The sequence below is a fragment of the Propithecus coquereli genome, unplaced genomic scaffold (assembly GCF_000956105.1).
Source record: "Propithecus coquereli isolate 6110/MARCELLA unplaced genomic scaffold, Pcoq_1.0 Scaffold44, whole genome shotgun sequence".
NCBI classification, from domain to species: domain Eukaryota; kingdom Metazoa; phylum Chordata; class Mammalia; order Primates; family Indriidae; genus Propithecus; species Propithecus coquereli.
Genome location: NW_012150174.1, coordinates 7,550,105 through 7,571,319, shown reverse-complemented (window position 1 = coordinate 7,571,319; position 21,215 = coordinate 7,550,105). Strand labels below are relative to the sequence as shown.

General features: G+C 49.0%; 1 protein-coding gene across 3 annotated transcripts in view; it reads left to right on the top strand.

The window, feature by feature from the left end:
* MICAL2 (microtubule associated monooxygenase, calponin and LIM domain containing 2) overlaps nucleotides 1-21,215 on the top strand; it is a 150,975-nt gene that overhangs the window by 36,787 nt on the left and 92,973 nt on the right. For all 3 annotated transcript variants that reach the window (XM_012654392.1, XM_012654391.1, XM_012654390.1), the window contains exon 3: nucleotides 11,452-11,792. In XM_012654392.1, coding sequence (XP_012509846.1) covers nucleotides 11,529-11,792 — 264 coding nt within the window. In that variant the 5' untranslated portion in view covers nucleotides 11,452-11,528. The remainder of the gene's footprint in view (nucleotides 1-11,451; nucleotides 11,793-21,215) is intronic.

Genomic DNA, 21,215 nt, shown 5'->3' with positions numbered 1-21,215 from the left:
CACACAGTGAGCAGGCGGAGGCGAGAAAGGAGGCGAGAAATCCTTTTCAAGTCACTTTGCCATGACTTCGACACCTCTTCCCCAGCATCCCTCTCCATCGTCCAGACTAATTACCGTACTGGGATTCAAGTCCCCGAGGCCCAATTTCAGCAAGACGTGAGATGTAGTGCCATGCAGACCCCAAGGTTCACCTGGCGAGCGACTTCCAGGGGTGCTGGGCAGAGACTTGGTGGAAAATATGCTTTTAACTGTCCCACCTTAGCAGATGCTTGGTTAAAGGGAGAATGAGCCGGCCTCACCCTCTGTGAAAATTCACCAATTTCTGCCTTAGTTTGGTCTGGGCTACCTGGAGCTTAAAGTGATGGGAGTCATCCCCACGCAGTGTTCCAGGAGCTGACACTTACTGAGCACATCTGTGAGCCCGGTGCTGTGAGAGGCACCTCTGTTTGATGTTCACAGGAACTCTCTGTTGTTTATGACTTGCCCAGGGGTGAACTCGGTGACTCAGAAGTCCGCGTTCTTTCCACCACATCGCATCGCATCGGCTTCCAGCGACTGAGGAGCTGGGTGCCCCGGGGGTGTTTTCGAAACCAAGGAAATGAACTAGCTTATCTGTCCTGTTCTCCTGTCTTATACCATTTTCAAATAGGGAAGGGATGTGTTTTTTCAAGCTGGTCTGTGCACGTGAGTGTGCCGAAGTAGAGGGTGAGCAGGGTTGTTTCTGGGGGCCAAGAGACTTTTCCAGGATGTTGAGGTGCTAATGGGAGGTAAAATGTAATGTGGCAGAACCGGAGGTTGTTGGAAGTTGGACTGCAACAGTGGTGGTAGGGGGAGCGATGTTAATTCTCTGCACTCAGCCTTCTTATTGGGAGGGAAAGCCATCGGCCAACTCTGACGTACCCACCCATAGTACCTACTGTATTAGTTAAGGTGATGCTTCCTGACCAACAGATGAACCCCCTATTCTCAGCGACTTCACATACTATATGTTTATTTCTCACATATAGAAAGTCCAGTGTGTGTTCTGGTCATAGAGAGCTTTCCTCCAAGTAAGCATCCAGGAGGCCTGGTTCCTTCTGTCCTGTGGCTCTGCCGTCTTCAACACGTGGTTTCCAAGGCTGCCGTGCTCTGGCAGAAGCAGGAAAAGCACGGAAGATCGCTGTGGTTCTTACGGGTCAGCCCTAGAAGTGGCGCGTGCCATTCCTGCCCACCCTCCATGACCTAGAACCTGGTTACCTGGCCTGAGACAGCTGCAAGCACAGGCCCAGGAAGAAGCAGCAGTCAGGCTGGTGGTCAGCAAGGCTTGTCTCTGCCATGCTCACCAAGGCTTGACAGCCACCTCTCAGCTGAGCTTTTACTGGCTCATTAGGTGCTGTTCTCATTTGATCTACAGATGCCAGCATTTTGGAGTTTGATAAAAGAAGGGTAGGAGAGTATCACGAATCAAAGGTCTAGACCAGAGACCGTGTCCCTGATGTGCTGTGCAAGGCAGTAGCACCTGTCCACCTGTGGCTCCATCTGCTCCGTGTGTGGGAGCAATGTGGGTGTGGTGGGGGGGATGTGCCTCTGACCTCGGATAAGGGGGCTTCAAGTGGCAGGCTCACCACTTCCGGCCGCGTGGCCTTGGGCAAGTTGCGAGCTTCTCTGATTCTTTGAGAAATGGGGATAATAATGGTATCTAACAATGCCTTGGTTTGTTACAATGACAAAACACTTTAATGCATATAAAGCTTTGAACACATTGCCCAAGACTTCATAGACGCCCATTAAATGTCAACAATTTCGTGTTCCCAAAGATTGCACGTTCGTTCGTTCCTTTAGCACATACTACATAGAGAGGGCTTTGTGCTAGGAACTGGGAGTAGGGAAATGAAAAATTAATTTCGACACAGAATAACTTTCTGTAGTGGAGGTAAGCACAGGATGCTGTGGGGACCCTGGGGGAGCCCCCAGCCATTTTGGGAGGGGCGTAGGCCGGGAGGTGAGGAGGGTCTAGAGAAGAGGAGCCTTGGAGGACAGGAATCAGCAGGTAGAAGGTAGCGCACGTCCACGTGTGCTGCTTGAAGACAGTAAGTATAATATACGTCAGCTTTATTTTTTTAAATGGGGGACACTTCGTTGCATTACAACAGGATTCTCCTAATGAATTAAAAGCATTCATAGCCAGTGTCCTCAAAGTTGATTATGCCAAGCCCTGACCTTAAGGGACAGCTGTCTTGTCCAATTACACAGCCATTATCTGCACTCCTTTGAGCCTGATGTCATGTCCAGCAGAGCTGTGCTGATCTGGACCTATGCTTAAGGAGCTTTTTGGGAATTTTCTCACTACAGGGAAGAACGCTCCCTGCTTTCAGGGAACCGCAGACCCCTGGCAGCACCGTGCAGGAAGCGTCAGAGCAGAGCTGGAATGTTCTCCCTGGATAAGGCGGTGTATAGTAAGCCCTGGGAACTGTGACCAGGGAGCCGGTTCCCAACCTTCCCTGGGGTGTTGTAGGAGATTTCACAGGTGCCGAGTGGTGGGGGAGGCGTGTGTTGGTGGTGAGAGCCTTGAAAAGGCAGAATAAGAGATAAAAATTGGGACCTTGGCAGCGCTGAGCTTCTGTAAGCTTCTCAGGGTCAACTGAAGTTTGGAAGGAAGAATGAGGGAGCCTAGATGACTTTAAAAAAGTTAAAAATTATTTCATTGAACCAAATAAAAAACAGCAATTTTCTTCCATTATCCTAATGATTTATTTCACTTATTATATCTTAACTCAAAAGTATTTTAGAAAATTAACTTGATTGTTAATTATACCACAAATTCTATACTCCGGCCTTGGGCGGCTCCCATTAATAGGTGGTGGTGGTGGTGGTGGTTTTATTTTGTATATATTTTATTATTGTTTTTGTGGCAAAATATGCATAACATAAAATTTACTGTTTCCGCCATTTTAAGTGTACAGTTCGGTGGTATTAAGTACGTTTGCGTTGTCGTACAACCGCCACTGCCATCCACCCACAGAGCTTATTCAGCATCCCAAAGTGAAAGTCTGTACCCATTAAATAAAAACTCCCCATTTCCACCTTTTCCCAGGCCCTGGTAACCACCATTCTATTTACTGTCTCTGTGAATTTGCCCATTGTGGGCACCTCCCACTATTAGTTTGAGATAGGCTGGCCCCCTGGAAATTGGAATTTCGAGTTCGCCATTTGCCTGGGCGCCTAATACGTGCTTAGGATGATTCAGGGCATGTGCGGAGTCTGCTGGGTTTCTGTTGGTGAGACAGGCTGTGTGTGTGGTGAGATGTATCTTATTTTGTCAACCGGGTACACGGGTTTCCTTCTTGGGGGGGTTCCCCAGCAAGGGGTCCTACAGGCACAGCCGAGATTTGGGTCAAAGGCCCCAAATGTCTTCCCCGTCCCACGCTGGAATGTGGGTGGAAGAGCATGGCTCTCTGGAAGGGGCCTGCCATGCTGGACTCGAGAGCCGTGTGGTCCCTCAAGCAGAGCTGCTGGGGGGAATGCAGCCGTGGGGGGACTTGTCCCTGACCTGTTAGAATCCAAGCCAATTTATTAAGCCAGCACAGTGGCAGGGCTCCACGCAGGACGCCCCTCTGTCTTTTGGAGAAAGACCGCACTGCTCGTGTTGTGGAGCCACACGGGGCCCCAGACACTGAGCCCCACTGAGCGCTGGGGTGTTTCTAGGTCTGGGGAAGATAAGACACAGGAGCCCACCGCCTGTCGTTGAGACCGACAGTCGGGAGAGAAGACTCTCGGACCTGGACTGTGTATACAGGAGGGAGCTCTAAAAATCATGCATGCTCCTGGTAGAAAATTTGGGAAATACAGAAAAGTATAAGGTAAAGTATAATAACAATCATCTGAAATGTACTCACACACACAGCTACTGCTCATGTTTGGCTTATTTCTCTTCTCCTAGAGATATTATTTTGGGGAGTTGAGATCATACTGAGTTCCTGGATTTGTGTCCTGCTCTTTTCACTCTGTATTGTGGCATAAACATTTCCCCATGGATTAAATATCTTTATAAATATTATTTTTGAAGGACGGCCTGACACTTTATCGTCTGGTTGCACCATAACTGACAAAGCCATGCCCTGTTGTTGACACGCGCAGACTCTCCCAGCCCAGAAGAACTTGAGAAGCTACAGAACATAACGGGTTTAATTTACACGGTGGCTTCGGGCAGGGAAGTCCATGTTACTTCTGTGTATGTGCCTTGTATCGACTGGTGGCCCGGAGCATGGGTCTTGAAGTGAGATGGAACTGGGCTCAGTTCACAGCATTGTCCCCGCTTGCTACCTGTGTGACGTGGAGGAAGCTACTTACCCCCGTAAAGCCGTCTTCTCTTCCATCAAACACGGATGGTTAAATGAGATGATGGTTGTAACAAGGCTGGCGCAGGGCCGACCGTCTGTGTCCTCATGAGGGCAGGAGGCAGGCTGAGGTGTGGACCCCAATCTGCTCATGCCTAGGCCAGAGTCCCCCCACCTCAAAGACTTTGCCTCTCTGAGAAGGTCCTGGAAGAGGGCTTGGTGGTATGGGTGAAGATGTGGAGCACTGGCTAGAAATCCTTATGGAAGAAATCTTAAATGCATGTATGTGTGTGATACACACACACACACACATCTACACATGCATGTACATACACATACACATGTACATACATACATAAAATAGTAACCCCATATGGACTCATTGCTGCATTACAGAAAAGGGAGACAGGCAAGTTCTAAAACTGTAAATAACTTCTTTTTTTTGTCTTTTTTTTTTAAGCCCCTTGTATCTTATAGAATAGAAACCAAAAAAGAGGGGGAAAAAAAATGTCATGCCACCCCCCAGACTTGTGAGGATTCCTTAGGTTAGTGCTGGTAGAAGTACCTGGCTGGGGATGGCTCTCTTCCACCCTTCCTAGCACTGTGGCTGGTCAGCACACGGGTGCCTTTAGACACCAGGCAGGGGGACCCTGGAAGGCAGGGACTAGCATTGTGAGTGGCTGCAAGAGGCAGCGGAGCGATGCGAGGAAGGGGGAATGTGTGAGGCCACTGTAGGCCAGAGCAGTGGAGTCCTCCTGCCATTGAGGAAGGGAAGGAAGGGGCTGGCGCGGGGAGGGCCAGAGCCCAGTGAACATGGGCTCTGAGCAGAGAAGCACAGAAGGCCAAGGCCTGCCATGGGCTGGGGGCCTCTTGCCAGCACTCCTGCCCTGGGGCAGTGTGGTGACAGAGGGAGGGTCCACGCCTTGCTACAGCTTGGGAACATGGTGGGGAGACTCATCCACAGTGAGTCTCTTGGATGCTTTTCATTGGCTTTTTCCAGTAGGGTTCCGGAAGACACGTGTAAGAGGACTCCACATGTGTAGGCCCAGCCTGTATGGACAGGGGCTCCAACTTCCTGTGGGTAATCTCAAGGCTAAAACCAGGAACAGTAGAGAAAGAAACCTCTGGAGAGACAGAATTTCTCTCTCTGGAAAAGCCTGAGAAGAATTATCTTACCAAGGCCCTCTTCTGAACAGAGGTGGCAAGGTTGGAGTGGGTGGCCCCAGGAGGCAGTGCACTCGGCATTGTGGAAGTGACCAAGGGACAGTGGGCTGCCTGCTGGAAGGAGATTACCAGGAGAACAAGGTGGCCCTTCAGTCCCTTCACAACCTCGGGGTTGCTTCTTGTGGTTCAAGTTGGATGCCTAGTGCCCTGGTAGATGGGAAGCCAGGCCTTCCTGGACCAGATGGATCTGCAGGCGCCACCTGTGTGCCAGGTATTCCTGCCCACGGTGGGCCCTGCAGAGATAGTGTGTGCAGGAGAATCTCCCACCGCTGAGTCCCTGGCTGGCTCCTGCCTCATCTCAGGTGTTGGATTCAGGTAGCCACGACTGACAATCTTCCATGTGTGAGGCTCAGAGCTGGAGCTTTTAGTCTTCCAACCACCCTGCAAGTATAGGATGAGCCCCCATTTATCGCCAAGGAAACTGGGCCCTGCCCCACGGCTCCTTGGTGAGCTAGGCCTGGGAGATGGTAAGTTTGAATAGGGCAGCTTGGCAGTATCAAGGGCAAGAGCGTTTTGTTTTTAGATTGCATTACCTTTGAAACAGATCTTGTCTGTGAGCCTTGAGGGAGGGGTTAAAGGATGAGCTTTTCTCCTGGGCCAAACTGCTGCTTTGTGGGAAGGTTCTGCCCAGTGTCCCTCCCCAGGGGACATTGGGCAGAACCTCCCTGAGTTTTTATAGAACTCTGTCATTCGTCAAAGTCCTGGTCACACTGTTTGATTTGCCGTTTGGCAGGCTCAAGGAAGGCAAACAGCATGGAATCCTAAATATGAATGTACCTGCAGATTTGCGGTGAGGAGGCTTCTTCTCTCATTTGGAGAGGTGCTCGGGGGCTCTGCACAGACCTCGAGCTTGTCTCTCAGGTGCTGTGGGCTGAGCCCATAACCAAGGTCGTTGCCTGCAGTCTGAGGCCCTGAGTTTTAATTTGTAGCAGCCAGGGGCAGGGAGAGGGAATTGCTTTGTGACTCATGAAGTCACATAGGCAGAGGAGCAGAAGAACCACAAATAAGGGACTTCAGTTGGCAGAAACCAGATTGCTTCAAAGCTATTCTTGGAAATGAAAGCATCACATCTTGTTTCTTGCCAGAAAATGGAGAAACCTTTCATATTTCTGGCTAGTTGATTTTATTTCAATTTCATATCAAACTCCAAAAAGGCAGCAGCTGGGTGGTGGTTAACAAGAGCCAGTCACCCAGGATCCTCTGCTTTAAAAGAGAAAACCAAAAAACCCTTGACCACCTTCTTTTGGGATAGGGGTTGGTGGGTACCCACCAAAGTTATTACACCCCAGTTCTCTGGAAGAAAAGGCTTAAAGCTTAGACTCAGACTCACCGAGTCCTTCTGGGTGCTGGGTGAGCCCTTTCCCGTTCATCCCCCACACTGCCCTGCGTCCCAAACATGTGCATCCATCACCAAAACGACTCCGCGTGGTGTTCCCCATTTCATGTATGGGGAACAGAAAACTCAGAAGCTGAGTGATGTGTCCAAGGCTACACATCTAGGAAGTGGGTTTGAACTCAGATCTTCTAAATTGAAAGCCCTTGTCCTCTAGTTTTAAAGTATACAGGTGGTGTATCCCTAATCTGAAATGCAAAGTGCTCCAAAATCTGAAATGTTCTGAGTGCTGACATGATACTCAGAGGAAATGCTCATTAGAGTATTTCGGATTTTGGATTTTTGGATTTGATATGCTCAACCGGTAAGTATGATGTAAACATTCCAAAAGCCAAAAAAATCCAAAACCCTGAATACTTCTGATCCCAAGCATTTTGGATAAGGGATACTCAACCTGTGTATAATTCCTTGACCTGGAAAGCTAGTCTCAGTGGTCATGAATTGTGTTCTTTTTCCCCTTCCTTTTGATTTGATGATGTTTGGGCCATTTGAAGAATAGTAATGAGCACTGATTATCATGAATCCACAAAGTGCTAAGTACTGCACATACCTGATCTCACTGATTCCTTACAACCCCATGGCGTGCGTAGTAGAGTCAGCCCTCTGTACCCATGGGCTCCACAACCATGGATTCAACTCACTGCAGATTGAAAATATTCAGGAAAAAAAGTAGATGGTTGTGTCTATATTGAACATGTACATTTTTTCTTGCCATGATTTCCTGAACAATACAGTATAACAACTATTTACATAGCATTCATATTGTATTAGGTATTATAAGTCATTTAGAGATGATTTAAAGTAAATGAAAGGATGTATATAGGTTATATGCAAATACTGTACCATTTTATGTAAGGGACTTGAGCATTTGTGGATTTTTTTTTTTTTTGTGAGACAGGGTCTTGCTCTGTTGCCCAGGCTGGAGTGCAGTGACATGATCATAGCTGACTGCAACCTCAAACTCTTGGGCTCAAGCGATCCCCCTGCCTCAGCTCGGCCTCGCAAGTAGCTGGGATTACAGGCATGTGCTACCACGCCTACCTAACATTTTAATTTTTTGTAGATACAGAGTCTCACTATGTGGCCTAGGCTGGTCTCGAACTGGCCTCAAGCGATCTTCTCTCCTCAGCCTCTCAAAGTGTTGGGATTACAGGCGTGAGCCACCACGCCCAGCTACACATACAGATTTTGGTATCTGTGTGAGGCCCTGGAACAAATCCCCCACAGATACAGAGGGAAGACTGCATTATTCCCATTTCACAGATGAGAAAACTGGGGCCAGATAGATGAGATAACTTGCCTAGGGTCACACAGCTAGCAAGTGCTCGAAACCAGATTTATACCCAAGTTTGCCTGATTCTGAATACTCTGATGTTCTCCCATGAGGAAAGCTACCTTCCACAGGTGTTAGTCATTTTTAAGGTCCTTGACTTACACTGGAAAGCCGACTTTAAAGGCTGAGACTGGACTGTTTCGGTCCAGGGAGGCAGGTCTGAGCCTGGTACGGGCTGCTGTGGTAGCGTCCAAGCCACGCTTATCTTCTCCTGTCAAGCCATCTTCCTCCACCTCCGCTATCTCACTCCAGATAAGGGCCAGTTCCTCCCACACGCACCCCAGCCCTCAGCACCATCTTTGGCTCTTTCTCCACTGGAGCTCTAAGATTAAGTTGTTCTTTCTTCTTTTTGAGGAGGAGGGGAGGCACTTCTGGTGGGGAGGAGACAGGTTCTTCCAGTTTGTAAATTATCGTCTAGGAGTCAGGCATGGCTTGATACCTCCAAACAGTTTATGATTTTGGACAAGGAGGAGGTGACAACTCGGAGACCGGATTTACAAAACTATTTTTCAGACTGGTGCATTCCTCCAGATACAAATCTATCTCATGTGACAGATGCACTGAATGCCTCCCGGGGCTGGGCTCTGCCGCCATCCGTGTTTCTCACCCTTCATGGCAACCCTGCAAGGCTGAGATTACTGTCCATCTTTTGCAAAAGAAGAAACTGAGGCCACGTGGTGGTTAGGGGCCAAGCTGAGCTTTGTACTCAGCCTCTAATATCTCTAAAGCCTTGTGGTTTTCTCTGTTCCACTAGCTGGTCCTCAGAAAGGACCGCAGGGTAGCAGACGAATTCAAGTAGCCTTGTATTTGTCCCCAGCCACTGCATCCGTTCTTCAATGCTGGGCACAGCGTGGTTCCAAAGATAGACAAAGGCTGAGGATGTTAACATGCTCTGAAAAGCCAGCGAGGCCTGCCTCTGTTGATGCTCTCTGGGTAGCAAGTGTCCCTCGTGGGGATGCTGAGACACAGTAGGAGGTGGTGTTGATGTGAGTAATTCCACAGTGAGCACGGTGGACATCCTAGAGCCCGGAGAGCATCTGGGAGGGAATCTGTACTCATCGTGTCTGGCAGGGTGCAGAGCTGTGTCCCTAGTCTGCTGAAGGCATTGAGTGCTGAGGACAGAGTAGCCAGGTAAGGCCTCACGGAGGATCCAGGCCTGGCTGAGGCGTGGAAGCTGGCTGGGCCTGGAGCAAGGCATGTGTGCCAATCTCCCTTCAGCTGAGCCCAGTGCCAGGTACCTTGGAAGCTCTCGGGGAAAGCAGGAAGGGAGGGCAGGGCCCTGCACAAGTCGCTGGTGTCCCCCTGCCCCCAGTGTCTGGATGTTGGTGTCTGCCTCAGCAGGCTGCCCCTTCTGGGTGGTGCCTGCGGGCTGTGCTCCTCTGTGAGTGCCGTTCTTCCCCTCTCCCAGCTTCTCTCCTCACTGCTGCCTCCAGCCTCCTCCTCCATTCCACCCCTGCCATCCCATCTTCCCGAAGACTCGTCTCCCCTGCTGCTCTGTCTTCTCCCCGTGGCCCACTGGAGGGACCGGGCCCCTTCTTGGCCTGGAGGAGACACACTCCGCCATCTGCCCTGGACATCCCCACCTTTCCTCCTCACAGGTCCTGAACTCCTGACGCCTTGAACTTGATGTCTTTCCACGCCTGTGCCAGCCCTTTCGAGACTCACGCTTCTGTGTGTTCCCTTTGCCTAGAGTGTCCACTTTCCAGTCTTCTAGTGAAATCCGTCTGGTTCCTAAAATTGGAGTGTTCTTGACACTTCCGTCTTGTGGCTCCTCTGGACTCCCTGAGGCTCTGTTGGACGCCTCCTGCTCTGGGCTTCCATGCACGTTGTTCATATTCCACAAGCCCCTGCCTGTTGTCTTGTAATCTGCCCGCCTCGCGAGGCCAGGTCTGGCCCTGTGCTGGCCATCTCTGTATCCCCAGCACCTTGCGTGATGCCCACTCTTGCCAAGGCACCAATAATTGTTACTGGATGAATGAGTAAGAGATTAAGGAAGAAGATAAACACCGTTCTCAGCTTTTAGTATTATAAAAACCATCCCGCAATCCAAATGTGCCCACACTAAGCATTCCTGTGTAGACAGCGCGAAGCTGCCACGAGGGCCTTGTGTCCTGTGGGTTTGCCGAGCTCCTCTTGCCAGGGGCTGCTAGGGGGCTCGGTCTGCTGCGCCCTCTTGTTTACAGATGCCCTCAAACCCTCCCGACAGCCGGGTCAGCCCCAGTTCCTCCACACTTGTCTTCTTGCTCTAGCTTTGGATTCTGGAAAAACAGTGCTTTGGAAAATCAGTTCTACTTTATTTTTGTTCTTTTGAAACTTAAATGACTTTCCTAAGACATGCCTGAGGTTAGAGTGATGCGGAGAGAAAGGTCCACGGCCAAAACCCGGGCGAGTTATTTTTGTGATGTGAATGAGCTCCCTCCGCGTTCCCCTCCCGTTGGCCCAAGCACTTGTTCCAGATAGCTGGCGGCCGGGCTGACAGAGCACAGGCTCCTTGTCCATGTCGGGGAAGGCGGCCCGCATGTCCCTCTGTCTTTCCTTGTGTCTGACTGAGGTGGGTGTGTGCTCCCAGCAGCTACCAGGAACAGAGAGTTTTGAGAAGCTGCCGTTTGTCATCCACATGGGAAAGACCTGCCCTCTGGTAACTAATGAAGAAAGACCTTGCAGTTTGATGTCTAAGGATAGGTGGGATGGTCATGGAACCCAGAGAGGCATGTGCTTTGGATTTGTTTTTTTTCTGTCTGTGCACAATGTAATGGGAACAGGTTCTGTTGATATTAGTCAACCCATTTGCAGCACCAAGAATGGTAGGTTTGCAAAGGTGCTAAATCTATGCTTTTCTATTTTTTTTCCTTCGCTAGTCACTATTTCCAGAAACATCTGGTTTATAGCAAGATTGACCAGGTACTGTTGACATCAGCCAGGGTGTAGCATCGTACAGTCTGTGGTTCTTTCCAGCCAGCAAGAGGAGGGGGTGTAGGGGAGAGATTGCCAGCCAGGCCGCATTGCCAGGTGAGAAGGCACGATTGTACATCCCATTTACACGGTTTGTGCTTAGCACTGAGCACTAAGTATTATGGTTAAGATTTTAGTGTCTTAAGGGAATTTTATTTTTATCTCTCAGCACCCACCCCACCCCCACACTCATTGCCCACGAAGCTCACCTCTGCCTCCCTCTGCCTTTGCAGGTGTGAAGTTTCTCCAGGTACTTCATGGTGTTCTCCTCTGTCCTCTCCGCACCACTGCTCCACACGGCTCCTGAACCATGGGGGAAAACGAGGATGAGAAGCAGGCCCAGGCAGGACAGGTTTTTGAGAACTTTGTCCAGGCGTCCACGTGCAAAGGTACCCTCCAGGCCTTCAACATCCTCACACGACACCTGGACCTAGACCCTCTGGACCACAGAAACTTTTATTCCAAGCTCAAGTCCAAGGTGACCACCTGGAAGGCCAAAGCCCTGTGGTACAAATTGGACAAGCGTGGCTCCCACAAAGAGTATAAGCGAGGGAAGTCGTGCATGAACACCAAGGTAAGGGGAAGCCCCCGTGTAGGCATTTCTTACCTTTGCAGGGTTGCGTGTGTTGACGTTTGGGAGGTTAGGAGGCTGTGGCCATTTTGCCATTCTAAGGTTCTTCAGTAGATGTGGGTGTGAATGTCGCATTGTTTTTCTCAAGTGAAGGTTTCCTTTGTCTATACATGTGGGCTTTTCCTCGTTGGGAGTTTCCATCTTATCATGGTGGCCTCGGCAACCTTTCTTGTGCCCTCTCCAAGCGAAGGAAGCCCTGTGCCCAATCCAAGGCAAGGTCAAAGGAGGGAAGCAAATACCTGATGTTATCCTACTTCTGCTATTACTGCTACCACTACTACTTCTAGTAGCTGCTATTTATTGAGCAACTACTATGCGCTAGGCACTTTATATCCATGGTCTCATCACACAGTAGTCCTTTAGGTCATTTTAGAGGTGTGAAAATTGAGAAGTCAATTGTCTTGCCCAAGGTCACATAACTGGAGGGCAACCTCGATCTGTCTCATTCCAGGGCTTAAGCCCTCCAATCCCATGGAGAGGCATAATTAGAGAGTTGTGTTCCCCTGGGTACCAATGTTTTGGAAAGATCCCCTGGTTTTGAATTAACGCATTGCCACATTACAAAAAAAGTTTTCTCCCTGGGGTCTTGGTATTTTATTACAAAAATATAATAAAAACCTCAAAAATAATTTCTTTCCAATTTAATGGAAAAAGTGTTATTTTTTATTATTTTCTGTGCGTGAGTTATATGCAACTTGAAACATAGTTCATAAGGGTAAAGGTAAAGAGATGTGTGAGTTGCATATGCTTCACAAGGCCCCGGGCTCAAAACTAGCGTGAGTTAAATACAACTCCCATGGCAGTTAATGTGTTAATTGGCTAGTAGGTCTTTGGTGCTTACTGCCTTTTCCTCCCTCTCTCATTCTCTCCCTCCTGACACGCCTGCGTTCACCACTGCCCAGCCCCTTCCCCAGGATGCATTTCTCTGCTCAGAATCACTTGTGTAGTTAGCCCTGTACAAACTGATTGCAACCCCCGTCGTGTGGCCATAGACAGCATCAGTGAAGGCTCACCAGCCCATCACACCTCTGATAGCTCTGAAATGCCCCCCACCCTTGGGCGGCTAGGAGTCAAGACTTCCCAGCTGACTTCCTGGGTGGCTCCTGGGGCCGTCAGGCCCGGGCGCTGGTCCAGGCTGTGTGTTTAGGTTAGAATTGAACGTGCTGTATTTAGACCTCGCAGGAGGTAGGTCAGCCAGAGCCTTTGGAATTCCAGTCGGTGCCAATCCCAGGACAAGAGGATTGAACTCTCCATGGCAATCGGGCTGTTGTGTTTTTGTTTTGGTGATGAGGAGCTGTAGAGTCCACTGTGGGATACTTTCCACTGCCCTGGGGAGACAGCTGCCAAGCCCTTCCAAGCCCGGGGCGCACCAACTGTACTGTACGGGACGTAGGCAGAACATTCCAGCAGGCTGAAGCAGACCGATCGCCTCAGCCCAGAGCAGACGAGCCATCCAGGCAGTGCCTATCCCTGGCCTGCAGAGCTCTAGCCGCAGGCAGAGCAGAGGGGCGGTGGAGAAAAGGAGAGGGTAGGACAGGGTGGGACCAGTGTCCTGGGCACCGCTCCGCCCAGGGCCTGCCAGCCCCATTGTCGTAACTTCATGGTTCATAGTTCACCGGGCAGCTCTGCAGAGTCAGAGGAGGGGAAGCTTGTAGCCTTCAAAGCGTCACCCTTCTCCGTAGTTGTATATGGTGGCTTTGCTTTTGAAAGTTCCCATAAAAGTCACATGACCCGACTGAGTTATGTTTTCTCACAGAGGGTTTTCAGGGCTCCTGTTTTATTAGGAAATGTGATTGCCCCATACACCCAACACTCTGTGGCTGCTGAGGGACCCTCTTGGTGATCTGAAGACGGATCTTCAGAGGGAGTCAGCCAGCAGAGGGATGGAACAGAGGGCCGACCACCGCAAAGAGGCTCTTCTTTCAAACATCACTCGTCGGTTGCTGAGCCTGTCTGGCCAGCTCCCATTTTACGAGCATTGATAGCTTGAAATAGAACAGCTGTCTTGTGGTTGGCAGGGCACCACTGGCACCTGAGATACAAAGGGGAAGAAAACGGCCATAGTTAGTGGTGCTAAGAGTGCCTCTTGCCCAGGAATGGTGACGCCTTTCTTGTGGGAAGGAACAAAGACATTTCAAATGAGGGACAGCCCATCTCATAAAAACCACCTGGGTGCTGAGGAAGGACGATACGTTTGAAAACGCTCTGTACATACGGATGGTGACTGCGCTAGGTCACTTGAGCTGTCCTTTTCACAACCCAGCTCAAACTAACCAAACAAAATGGAAATCATTAACTCGTATAAATAGGAAGGTCCACACACTCGGAGTCTTTCTCCTTTGTCATAATCGGGGTGCTTTGCTCTTTGTGGGCTCCATTCTTCCCTCCTGCAAACAGACTTTTCTCCCTGTGGGTAGCCTTTCATTCAAGTCTTTATAGCTCTCTGACCCCAAAGGCTAGAATCTTCCTCTTCCAGCTCAATATTGAAAAAAATCTCAGAGGAGGGTTCTGATGGGCTCACCTGTGGGTTTATTACGGCCAAAGCCAGGGGAACTGGCCGCTGTGATTGGCAGCCCTTCAAGCGTCACACAACGGGCGTGAGGGAGGAGCAGGTCCCCACAGACGTGGGAGTGTGGGACAGGTAAACAACAAGTGTCCTCTACAGAGGCTGTTCACTTGTGCTCCGGTCGCAGCGGAGGCCCTGTCCGCATTGGATTCACGTGCGGATGGTTAGCATCCCGCTCTGTGAGGCCGGCGCCCGTACTCCTTGTTGCGAGTCAGGCAAAACACGGAACAGGGCCCTGCCTCTCCTCCACCGTGAACAGACACTGTCTTGCTCACACACCGCAGGTAGGTACCCTTTGGTGTAATGGTTTGCGCTGAGCATTAGCCAGAGGGAAATCCTGGGCATTAGCATACATGTGGCTGATCATCAATGCTAAGCAGACGACACGAGTGTATCAGGTACCAGACATAAAGCCAAGCTCCTGGTCAGCCACAGGTAGAGCAGGAACAAATGAAATTCAGCCAGAGCCCCTGCCTTTGCACCGATGTGGACGCATCTCAGTGCCATCTGGAGTGGATCGGGGCCTCGGCATGTGTCTCACAGCATGTGTCAGCCCCTCAGCACTGCGCTGCTGCGTTCGTGCCATCAGTGAGTGAGTGTGTGTGTCGCACGCATGTGCTCGTGGTGGCGGTGGTGCCAGATTAGGGACCAGGATCTATCACTAGTAATATTTGGAGAAGAAGGATTCTGGTAAGGTGCCAGGGGACGAGGAGAATGGCCTGGAATGTCCTTAGAGCCATGGCTCAGGTGCCACTTGCATAGTCTGACTTGAGATCATTGTTTATGATTGATTATTATTTATGAAGGTTTTGTCAGGCACTTAATAATTCTTTCCCTGGGTGTGACTCTGTTTGGATAAGAATGAGGTGAACCAAGCATCCAGCCAATTAACTCTTTCAGGACTGATACTGGCTCTGCAGCAGGGTAACGCCTGGCTCAAATGTCACATCCAATGTTCACAGGGAAGGCGGAAGAACTGCAGTGCATAATTTGGTATGGGAAATGCCATAATCACAAAATCATGTGACTTTTTTTTTAATATAAATCTTTAATGCTAGAAGGAACTTAAGCAAATGTCATATACAATCTCTGCATTTGATGAGTGACAGATGGGGGCCCAGGCATCCGAAGCTATTTAGCTGAAGCTAGTGAGTGGCAATGCTGGGATTTGGACTCCGTTAACTATTTTGCTCTTATATTCTTTTGTTCATTCACTCATCAGCAGGTGTTTCCAGTGCCCTACATCTTACTAGGTATTTGGCAGGGAGGATAGTTTTAAAGATGAATAAGAAGTGGTTCCCACTTGAGCATTTTGTAAAGGAGACAGAAATGTAATTGCTTCTGCATTTGTCTACTGATTTAATCATTCATGAGGTGAATAATTATTGAGCAGCTATTATGTGCCAGGTATTTGTGTAAGTACCTACCAGCCACTTAATAGCTCTGTGGACTTGGGCAAGTGACTTAAAATCTCTGATCCGCAGGAGCATGTAAAACAAGAGTAATAATGGTTCCTGCGTCACAGAGTTACTGAGGATTAAGTAAGGAAACCTTTCGGCCGGGAGCGGTGGCTCACGCCTGTAATCCCAGCATTCTGGGAGGCCGAGGCGGGCAGATCATTTGAGCTCAGGAGTTCGAGACCAGCCTGAGCAAGAGCAAGACTCCGTCTCTACCAAAAATAGAAAGAAATTAATTGGACAGCTAAAAATATATATAGAAAAAATTAGCCGGGCATGGTGGCACATGCCTGTAGTCCCAGCTACTTGCGAGTCTGAGGCAGTAGGATTGCTTGAGTCCAGGAGTTTGAGGTTGCTGTGAGCTAGGCTGATGCCACAGCACTCTAGTCCGGGCAACAGAGTGAGACTCTGTCTCAAAAAAAAAAAAAAAAAAAAAAAAAAAAAAAAGTAACCTTTGAAAAGCGTTTGGAGTGCTGCCTGGCATTCTGGTAAGTGATCAGTAAACATTTAGCCATTGAGGCCAGGTGCAGTGGCTCACACCTATAATCCTAGCAGTCTGGGAGGCCAAGGCAGGAAGATTGCTTGAGGTCAGGCGTACAAGACCAGCCTGAGCAAGAGTGAGACCCTGTCTCTACAAAAAATAGAAAAATTGTCTGGACACAGTGGCATGTGCCTATAGTCCCAGCTTCTCAGAAGACTGAGGCAGGAGGATCACTTGAGCCCAGGAGTTTGAGGTTGCAGTGAACTACGATGATGCCACAGCATTCCAGCCTGTAGTGGTGGAGTGAAATCCTGTCTTTAAAAAAAAAAGAATTCAGCCATTATTATCATTAATATCCTAAGTGCTATGAGAGAGTTGTGTACACTGGTCTGCAGGAGTATAGAAAAGCAAGTAACTGCACTTGGGGTAGTCTGGGAATGCTTCCTGGAAGAGGAGGTATGATGTGGGGCTGGACGAATGAGTATGAGTTTGCCATGTAGAGCTAAGGAAACAGCTAGAGGGAACACAGGAAAAATGACATATCCTAGGAAGAGTGTGTTGCTTGTGTCATGGGAAAGAAGGGGTGTGTGGGGAGTGGGGAAAGGAGGAGAGCCAGAGAGAGTGGAATGCGAGGATGGGAGAAGACGGGAGAAGGGCCTCCTGGACCAGGGTGTGAATGGAGGGGCCCGTGCCCAAACAGAAGGCCTGGTAAACCATTGACAATGAGCCTCCAGCTCCCAATCCAGTCCAGGGTTCTTCTCGCCACCCTCCTTGGGGTTGCTCAGTAATCGCAGGTGACCGTTTCAGACCAGGAGGCATTCGTACACCATTGCCATGAAAACACGCTTGCAGGAAGTGACTCATGGACTCTCGTCACTCGCAGGAATGGGGCCAGCCTATATAATGAAAACTCATGCGTTATCTTTTTAGAGGGGAATGTCTGTATATTGTGAGCACCTCACACCCTTTGCTCCTGAACGTGACCCTCGCCCACCTTCGCCTCTGCAGCCCCTCCCCAGGGTGAGCCCAGGCCCAGTGTATGCAGCAAAGCACAGCGGGGAGGCAGAGAGGTGGAGCGAGAGGGTGTTAGGGGTGGGAGGGGGAAGCTGGGAGCAGAAGGCTGCTACCTCTTGGCCTGGAGAGGCCCATCTGACATTCCTGGCCTCTGAAATCACCCACTGCGGGGTGCTGGCCGAGGCACGTCAAGTCCCGCTTTGCCTGATAGGGACAGTTGCAGCCTACCTGATAAAGCAGAGCCGGGGCTCCGGGGTGGGAGATTCTGTACCAGCCCAACAAGAAGCGCGCGTGAACTTTGTCCACTCGCCTAACGATGGACGGCGGCACCGCCACATCAAGCAAGTTTTGGGGCCTGGATTGCCAGTCGGGTTGTGCCGATGACGGCGTTTGGCGTCGCCACTCCACGCCGAGCGTGTGGGGCTCGCACGAGTGTGTGCGTCAGACATCATACGGGGACTCGAGTGAATCCAGTTCACAGTATCGTGCTGAGGAGAAAACCCTTTTTTGGCTGTCTTCCCAGGAAGTGGTTAATCCAGGTTCACTGTGGTCCATTTTATAAATATATGTGGAAAGATTTTTTTGTCTCGTTAAGAGAAAACTAATTTAATTAAAAAGGAAATGCATGCTCATGATAAAAAATAATTCAAGTAGCACAAGACTACATAGTGTGAAAAGAAGTTTCTTTTCCCCATTCCTCCGTTTCCCCTTCATGGAGGCCACTGCCGTACCGTGTGTGCTGTGCCCTTCCTGAGGGTCTCCACACGTGTGTATATGCACACGGTGTGCAGGCATGTTATGGGTCTGGGTACCCGCACCCTGATTTTCTTGACGGGAAGCACCTGTACACGTTTGTTCTAGACTTGTTCAGTGCTTCACTTTTTCCGCTCAATCTTTGCGATTGTTTCGTATCAGTACGAATGGATCTAGCCCTTTTATTCCTTGCTTTTCCCACTTTATGGCTGTATCACAATTTGTTTACTTAGTTTCCAGCCTTTTGCCGTTTTAAACAGGGCTGCAGTCCATTTCCTGAGCCACGCTTCTTTGTAGACGTGTAAAAGCTTATCTATAGGATAGACTGTGAGAATTTTTGAGTCAAAGGGCCTGTGCACTGCGTGTAAAAATTATAGGCATTGTCAAATCCTCCTCCCTAGGGTGGAGACTCCCACCAGTAGTGCAGGGAAGTGTGAAGGAAAGTCTTTCTTTAAAAGGGGATACCGCAGTGGGACATTGCCTGCTTAGCTTCCTGGGCCTTGCCGAGTGGGCGTGGACGGACACCCTCTGGGTCCTGCAGCCTGGGCGCCCTCAGACGGGGCCACTGGGCGAGGAGCAGTCCAGCAGCGATATGGTAGGGATTGCTGTCGCCCCTCACAACAACAACAATGATTTTATTACTATTATTACCATCTAACATTTGCATTGTGCTTTATAATTCACAACATAGTTTGATATTCATGGTTTCATTAAGAAGTTTGCTTTATCAGTGAAAGTGAATGTTCTTTAAAAGAAGAACACATGTAAGTGTATCACATTGAATATACTTATATTTGTTTTCAAAATTTGGTGAATAATTTGAGATTTTAGGGCCCTGGCCCACAGAGGGTCTATGCTATTAGTGCTCAACTGGGGCCTGGGCTGGCTAACTTGTTCTCTTTGTGATTCAGTTCATGCAAACATCACCTCCTCCTGGGAGCCCTCCCTGACTTCCTCCCCACTACCTCCTCCTCTTATTGCATCCCCAGTTTGGGTTTGGTGCCCCAGTGGACTCCCACACTCTCTGTTCCTGTTGCTGTCTCGCTGATCAGTGTCCTGCATTGATTCTGTGTCTATCTCTTTCCCACTTGACTGTGAGCTCCCTGAGTTTAATGACCACGTCTGGCTCATCTCTGGGTCTCAAGCACCCAGCACAGGGAACATGCTCAGGGATAGATGAATGAACTCTGTGGCTCAAGGGGCTTCTTTCTGGAGCTGTACTGGGTGAGCCCTGGTATTTCCAACGCTTGATAGAGGGTTTGCAGAAATCGGTATGAGCCAATGCCTTCATTTCCTTATTTAAGCATCTGTTTAAATTTACATCTCATCATTGCTCCCTGTCGGGCAGGGGTGGTGGCCACAGCCTTGTTTAGCCTTGACTAGCATCTGGCTGCCCACGGAGCTTTCAAAAGGGATGGGACATCAGCCAGTAGGCTTGTGGGGCTGAAAGTCTGGGCCTCCTTTTTCTTGGAGAAAAAAGAAAACCCTCTTGCAGTTCCTGGCCCACCCAGGGTTGTACAAGGCCCCTGGGAATCTCTGGCCGGGATTATCCAAATAAATGTGTATTGCTGGGCAGGGCAAATGGAAACCATGAAGCAGATTAACACTCTGTTTCCCAGACTGGAAGGTACACCCTGACTTCCCTTTCCTGCCCATTGGACACTCCCGATCTGCTTTGCTTTTTTTTTTCCACAATAAAAAATATCTAGGATATCAGTATATTTTATGGCCAGAGAATTCTCCCACCTGGTGTGAATATATCTGTCTACTCCTACCCACCTGGGTGGGTACCAGGCTGAGTTCAGCCTCTGGCCACAGGACAGGCCCTGGGCAGTTCGCTGGGCCAGGTTGTGCTCCTCCACTGAGTTAGTGAGGATTGCATTCGGCTGCAAGTACCTGAAAACCTGACCGTAGAGACTAAAACAAATAAAGGTTTATTTTTTTTTAACGAGAAGTCAGGAGAGCGTTGGTGACTGGAGGTTCAGTAGCTGTGTTCTCTGATTCTCTGACCCAGTGCTGTCCAATAGAAACACAATGTCAGACGCATGTAATTTAAAAATTTCTAGTAGCCACATTTGAAAAATACAAAGAAATAGTGAAATTAATTGTAATAATGTATGTTATTCAATTATAAAATAAGGGGTGCTCAGAGAGCAATGCTTGGATGTAACTTTGGACAGGCAAATGAGGAAATGAAGGGATTGGCTGGTACCGGTTTCTGTAAACCCACTGTCAAGGTCTGGAAATACCAGGGCTCACCCAGTGAAGCTAATATATCCACACTTTTTATCATTTCAACATGTAGTAAGTATAAATAATGATTACTGAAATATTTTACTTTTTTATATGAAATTGCCAAAATCCTGTATGTGTTTTACAGGTCATCTCAATTCAGGCCAGCCACATTTCAAGTGTTTAATAGCCACATGTGGCTAGTGGGTGTTGAATTGGACAGTGTGGCTTTTTCTTATACTCATCACCTTGTAGACACAAGGTGGCTGCTGTAGCACCAGCCCTCACATTTGCTTTCAAGGCAGGAAGAAGGTAGAAGGGGCTGCTCTAGCTACATATATTTCTTTACCACATAGGCAAAAGTGTTCCCAGAAACTCCATTAAAATATAAGTTCCATGGGGGCTGGAGTTTTTGTCCATATGTTCCTTGCTGATTCTCCAGCACCTAGGGTAATGCCTGACATTACCCTAATATACCTAATAGGTATTTGTCACAGGTTGAATTCTTCAAAAGCAAATGCTTACAAGGTATTTGGAGTGCAAGATGTTCATTAGCAATCACCATCTGTGAAAGGAATGGGGGAAGAGGCAGGATTGAGCTGAGGAAGAAGTCAAACTGTACGAGAGAATCAAATGTCTGCAGGTTCTAGCAATTAGGTCTTCTCCTATTTGGCCTTTCAGCAAATGAGTTTTGCAAGAGACAAGGGTAGGAGGCCACACGGTTCTCAACTGATCTAGGATGGTCAGCTATAGGCTACCAGCTCTCTATGTAACACATATACCAATAAAAACATTGAAATATGTGAACATATATAGTTACAGAAGTATATACTTGACAGTAAGTTGTAAATATAATAATATAT